This window comes from Chanodichthys erythropterus, chromosome 7 (assembly GCF_024489055.1).
Source record: "Chanodichthys erythropterus isolate Z2021 chromosome 7, ASM2448905v1, whole genome shotgun sequence".
Classification (NCBI taxonomy): Eukaryota; Metazoa; Chordata; class Actinopteri; order Cypriniformes; family Xenocyprididae; genus Chanodichthys; species Chanodichthys erythropterus.
The window spans coordinates 20,559,893-20,565,986 of NC_090227.1; the positions used below are offsets into that span (position 1 = coordinate 20,559,893).

The window sequence follows — 6,094 nt, forward strand, 5'->3', positions numbered from 1 at the left end:
TATTTAGCAATGGAGTCTCTATTGCTTCAAATGCAAACTACTCTCTGAGAAGTACATCTCATGGATTAAACAGTTCCAATCCTCATCATGGATGTTTACAATGAACATTTAAAACCACAAATACAGGCACCTAGATTTGGCTTGTTTTCTGCTATAGAGGGGCTCAGAGAGGATATTCTACTCGAGCACTGGTTGTCCCCCTATAGGCAAAAATATACAAAAGGAGGAGAAGTGGAGGAGCAGGGCTGCTGAAAGAACTAACAAAGAGAAGTGGTAAGAGGCTTTTATACAGTGGTATTAATTAGAAGATTAGATGAGCGTACTGCTCTGAAAATTGTTTAATAACTTCACTAATTTAATTATGAAAACATTGGAAGATATAATAAGTTTAATGTCTTTTGTTATCACAATGGAATGTGGGGGAGGTGTGCATTTCCATTAGCCCAAAGAAGTGATTATATTCACAGTCTCTTGGTACATTAAAGATTGACAGTAGGAGTTGCATGCTATTGGCTTGTGTTTCCTCGTGAATTAAGGCCATCCCTCAATCACAGATTGTTTATAAATTCTGTACACACCAGATTATGTGTGTCAGTTATGGCACTACTTTATGCAGCTCTCCTCACACTTTGGTTTCTGTTGTGTATTGGTGTGCAGAGTCAGTATAAAAACAAGGATAACTGCATCTATCAGGGAGATGAGGATACATACACCTTTTACCAGGGGGGAGATGTGGTTTTGGGAGGGCTCTTTCCTTTGCATTTCAGTCCTATATCATTGGTTTCTTCTTTTAGGATTAAACCTAATTCAACTAAGTATAAATTGTGTGTTATGTTTTATGTTTCTTCTTATAGATGATGTGTGAAATAATATAATTGTTAAAATTGTTCTTAATCTCTCTGAACTTAAAGCAAATGCATTTTTTTTGTTTGCTGCATTTCAGTTATTTAATTCATGAAGTGTCTATGAAATCTGTTGCAGCTTTACCCCTCGAGCACTGAGGTGGATGCAGACGATGATCTTTGCGGTGAGAGAAATTAACCAGCGGCAAGACCTTTTGCCAAACCTATCTCTGGGCTACCACATCAGGGACAGCGGTGATGACATACCTGTATCTGTAAAGAGGTCTCTTCTCCTGGTCAATGGACAGCCAGAGAGGGGCAGTGGACAAAGCTGTGAAGACACACAAAAGCAGCCGAGTCCTGTAATTGTGGGAGAAGCATCATCAGGAATATCCATGGCTGTTCTGAGAAGTCTAAGCTCCTTCAAAATACCTTTAGTAAAACAAAATATATAAATAGTATTTCATTAACAATAATATAATTTGTTTTGGTAATGAATATTGTGATGATGTATTGATGCATGATGCTGCTGTATTATTTAGATTAACTTAAAGTTGCATTTTTTGATCATTTATTATACATAAATATTGATCATTTTGGTCCATATACAATATTATTATGGTGATATATAGATGTTGCCTTGTTGCACTGCTAATCTTTCTGTTTCAAATTTTAGGTGAGCTACTTTGCATCCTGTTCCTGTCTCAGTAACAAGAGAGAGTTTCCAGCATTCATGCGGACAATGCCAAGTGATCTATTTCAAATAAAAGCTTTGGTAAAACTTGTTCATTATTTCCAATGGACATGGGTCGGGGTGATTGGTGTGGATACAGACTATGCTCGATTTGCCATCCAGCTCTTCCTGAAAGAGTCAGAAAAATTTAATATTTGTCCTGCTTATGTACACCTTTATCCTGTTGCACTGACACAAGATGCAGCGGAAGAGCTTGTGAAAATTTTAAAATATTCTTCTGCCACAGTCATAATAAGCTTCACTGTGGACTCATATCTGCATGGTATCCTAAAAGAGTGCAGACGGCAAAATGTTACTCATCTTCAGTGGATTGCCAGTGAGGCCTGGGCCACATCAAAAGCCCTCTGGGAGGATTTTGGTGATCTGTTAAAGGGAACATTGGGGTTTGCCATACGGAGAGCTGATATCCCACATCTTGGCAGTTACCTCAGAAGAGTAAATGTTTCTGTTGCTCAGACTTCCCATTTTCTCTCTGAGTTTTGGGAAGAGACTTTCAGTTGTCGGATGAATGGGTCTTTAAACACCCATGTACATGGAGAAGGTGTACAGAACTGGCCACCCTGCAATGGCAGTGAGAGTCTGGATGATGTGTACACCCCTTATTCAGATGTGTCACAACTTAGAGTGTCCTACAACGTTTACAAGGCTGTGTATCTCATAGCACATGCATTAAATGACATGAGCACTTGTGTCCCAGGAAAGGGTCCCTTTCAGAACGGGACATGTGGGAGTCTGAATCAAATTCTGCCATGGCAGGTGTGTGTGTGTGTGTGTGTGTTACTTTCTATTTTACATTATCTGCCTATAATGTTTCTAATTAATTTGTATACAGTGTGCAAGTATTAAAGCAATGGCTTAATTATACAAAAATACGGGACGGGGGGTGGGGGGGGGGGGTACATTTATGTATTTTAATGTGTTCATTACTTTGCATTATCCTTTCTCCCAACCTTCACCTAAGCTCCTGTACTACATGAAACGAACACATTTCACAACATTAGGGGAAGAGGTCAGATTTGATGACAACGGTGATCCTATTGCATCCTACGATCTGATGAACTGGCAAAAAGGGTCTGATGGCTCCCTTCAACTAGTGAGGGTGGGATTCTATGATGCCTCCCTCGAAGATGACAAGGACCTATTAATAGATGAGCCAGTAATTATGTGGCACAGTGGAGAGAAGGTGTGTGTCATCCCTCTCATCACCAGATATTGTTTACTATGTTTGCTTTTCTTTCAGCTCTACTTAATGTTTATTGCTGAACAAAGAAGAATCCAGTTTCATAACTTTAAATGGAAGTGCACTGTTGATTTTTTGTTGAAGTTGTTGTACTAAACATTTTAATATAGAATACATGTGTAAACTTTCACTGTGTTATGTAGATCAAGGGTCCTGCTCCTGGAGGACCATTATCCTGCAGAGTTTAACCTTAACTAATGAAACACTCCTGAACCAGCTAATCATGGGACCTGTCCCAGTATCCACATTTGCAGTATTGGCCACTTGAAAATGCTCGTACACAACGAGTAGTAAGTGTGCAAGACTGTCCAAGGTCTGATAAATGTTAAATATCAGTGCCCTTGCTGCACACTAAATCCACAATATCTCTAGTACTGCTTAGATGCGAAGCGTATCCCATCATTGATCATGTTCAAGAACTTACATGCTCTGAAAATTGAGAAAAAAAAAAAAAAAATGTAAGTAAAATGTAAGGTGTTACACATTTTATTGGAGCAGAGATGCATTTGGAAAACTACTTTTTTCAATTTATTAGAAGCACAACAGTTACTAAATTGTGTCTGATACATAGGGAATGCTAAAATTAAAGTTTATTTTAAAGTGCAAAGTATTTAAAATCAAAATTTGCAAATGAAGCTCTTCAAAAAAACAAAAACAAACAAACAAACAAACAACTTTTACAACACTATAAACGATTACCCTTTGGGAAATAAAGAGTCGTGCACAGTGCAGTCTTTATGCCACTTAAACACTTACAGAAAATACAGAAAATAAGTAATGAAAGTAGACAAGTGCTCAACTGCAAAGCAAGTAGTGGGACAGGACCAAGGTCTTCAGACTCACTAGAAACCTCCAGGCTGTTGGAGCAGGTTGGAGTTGTACTCCACAGGAAGGTGGCCCTCCAGTAGCAGAATTTGATGATCCTGCAGCATTTTAAGTTATTTAGATTATTGTGCACACAAAATTATGCATAAATTATGATTATCGGTCAGATATTTCCCTATGCAAAGAGTTAAGGAAATGCAGTGTTTTTCTACTGCTTGTTCTGTTGCGGTCATTAGGCACCAGAGTCATTGTGCAGTCAAAGCTGTCTGCCAGGCTCCAGGAAGGCCAGGCAAAAAGGAAAGCCAGTCTGCTGCTTTGACTGCATACCATGTGCCGAAGGAGAGATCAGTAATCAAACAGGTGTGAAGTTCTTCACAGTTCCTCACTTAATGGTATTCTGAGAACAAGGGAAAATTAGTGTTTTATGTTGCCCCTTCCCTCCAATGTTTTCACAGACTCAAATGATTGCCTGACATGTTCAAAGGAAACATGGCCAAACCAAGCCCAAGACCAGTGCATTCCCAAAACATTAGAGTTTTTGTCCTTTCAGGAGCCTTTGGGAATAATCCTATGGGCATTTTCAGCATTCGGGGCCTGTGCAGCATTAGCAGTGCTTGTTGTGTTTATAATGTACAGGAAAACACCAGTCATACGAGGAAACAATATGGAGTTAAGTTTCCTTCTCCTCCTGTTCCTCTGCACATGCTTTCTGATTGGCCTGACATTTATAGGGAAGCCTACGGACTGGTTATGCCGGACTCGGTATCCAGCCTTTGGAATCAGCTTTACTCTCTGTATTTCATGCATCTTGGCAAAAACTGTAGTAGTTTTAATGGCATTCAGAGCCACCCTCCCTGGCAGTAATGTCATGAAGTGGTTTGGCCCTGCTAAACAAAGATCAAGTGTTATCCTCTGTACTTTTGTGCAAGGACTTATTTGCATCATATGGTTAACAACTAAGCCTCCTGTTGCTGCATATAACACCAAGTTCATGAGTGCAACAATAACTGTTGAATGTGCTGTAGGATCTGAAATTGGATTTTGGTGTGTGCTAGGATACATTGGTCTCCTAGCTTCTTTGTGTTTCTTATTAGCATTTTTGGCCAGAAAACTACCAGACAATTTTAATGAGGCTAAATTCATCACATTTAGCATGCTTATATTTTTTGCTGTGTGGATAACCTTCATTCCAGTTTATGTGAGCTCTCGTGGAAAGTATATGGTTGCTGTTCATGTCTTTGCTATTCTAGCTTCTGCCTTTGGTCTCTTGCTGTGTATATTTGCTCCTAAGTGTTATATTGTACTTCTGAAACCTGAGAGAAATGACAAAAAGCATATGATGAAAAAATAGATTTCTTTTTTTTTTTCAAGTCTAGTTCATCATGTTACAGGATTAATGCGTACAGGCTGAACGTATGTGAGCAAAATTCACTCACGCCACGCTCTTACTTATACAGGGTTAGTCCACAATTGATCCTCAGCAAATAGATTAATATAACCCATAGAAGTTGAACAGTTATTAAACCTTGCTATTAAAGTACTCTTGTTCCTGTTGTTATTTTTTTCTAAAAGAAAGTAGGACAGTCAACATTATCTCCACATCAAATGCATAGAATGCAGATTGAAGACATTAAAAGAACTGTAATTTAATTTAATTGTGCTAAGAATTGTACTAACATGTTCCGGAGTATATTTTATTCTGAGTGAGAGATCACAAACCCAAACTGGACCTCAGCTGTAAGGGAAAGTGACATCTGCTGCAATAAAGTCACTCTGTGCCTGTATCTCTTGCTCCAAATTAAAGCAGTTCACAGTGAAAGCATTTTAGTGACAAAATTGCCCAGCTTTTGCTGCTAATTATTATTATATTTATTTTATTTTTATTTATAAGCACTTATATTTATACAATATATTTAGTGTTTATACAATAATTTTGATCAGATTTTAATCGGATACACAAATAACCGTGTTGGGTCTAGGGTTGTAGCATATACTGGTATAACATACACTATATGACTGTATTAACACATATTTTGGCTGTCCTCAACTAAAGATTTTTCTGTTCGACTAGTAGTCATTTTAAGCGATTAGTCAACTAATCACATGTTTATTATTAAACCGTCATCTAACGGTGTCATGCCAAAATCAACTATGCAGAAGACCACTCGACAGGGGAGACATGGGGGTAAGAGGAAACACTTGACAACCAGCTCGGAAGAGGGGAACCTGCCCACAGACAATCTAATCTTCAATCTTACAGACCAAGAACTACATCCACAAGAAGTAAATCTTCTAAATAAGAGCTTAAGCTTTGTTCCATCTAAAGCTACAGATCCTTTTGTCATCAAGATTGAATGGTTTAAGTTTTTTCTGGACATTAAGATTGAAATGCTTTTATAAAAATGCCAAAGTAGACCAACAAAATGTACATAT

The 6,094-nt window shown here is 38.2% G+C and overlaps 1 protein-coding gene across 1 annotated transcript; it reads left to right on the forward strand.

The window, feature by feature from the left end:
* The first annotated feature begins 591 nt into the window (after window positions 1-591).
* Window positions 592-5,093, forward strand: LOC137022665 (extracellular calcium-sensing receptor-like). The gene is made up of 6 exons (XM_067389098.1): window positions 592-824; window positions 982-1,279; window positions 1,519-2,352; window positions 2,558-2,779; window positions 3,898-4,021; window positions 4,117-5,093. Exons 1-6 carry the CDS (start codon window positions 598-600, stop codon window positions 5,010-5,012), a joined length of 2,601 nt encoding a protein of 866 aa, XP_067245199.1. The 5' UTR covers window positions 592-597; the 3' UTR covers window positions 5,013-5,093.
* The last annotated feature ends 1,001 nt before the right edge of the window (window positions 5,094-6,094 follow it).

Bases quoted from the DNA above. Each gene is read 5' to 3' on its own strand.
- LOC137022665 (XM_067389098.1), top strand. From the start codon at position 598: ATGGCACTACTTTATGCAGCTCTCCTCACACTTTGGTTTCTGTTGTGT. The intron at 1,280-1,518 runs GTAAAACAAAAT...TTCAAATTTTAG, and splicing joins GCTCCTTCAAAATACCTTTA to GTGAGCTACTTTGCATCCTG. The intron at 4,022-4,116 runs GTGTGAAGTTCT...ATGTTTTCACAG, and splicing joins AGAGATCAGTAATCAAACAG to ACTCAAATGATTGCCTGACA.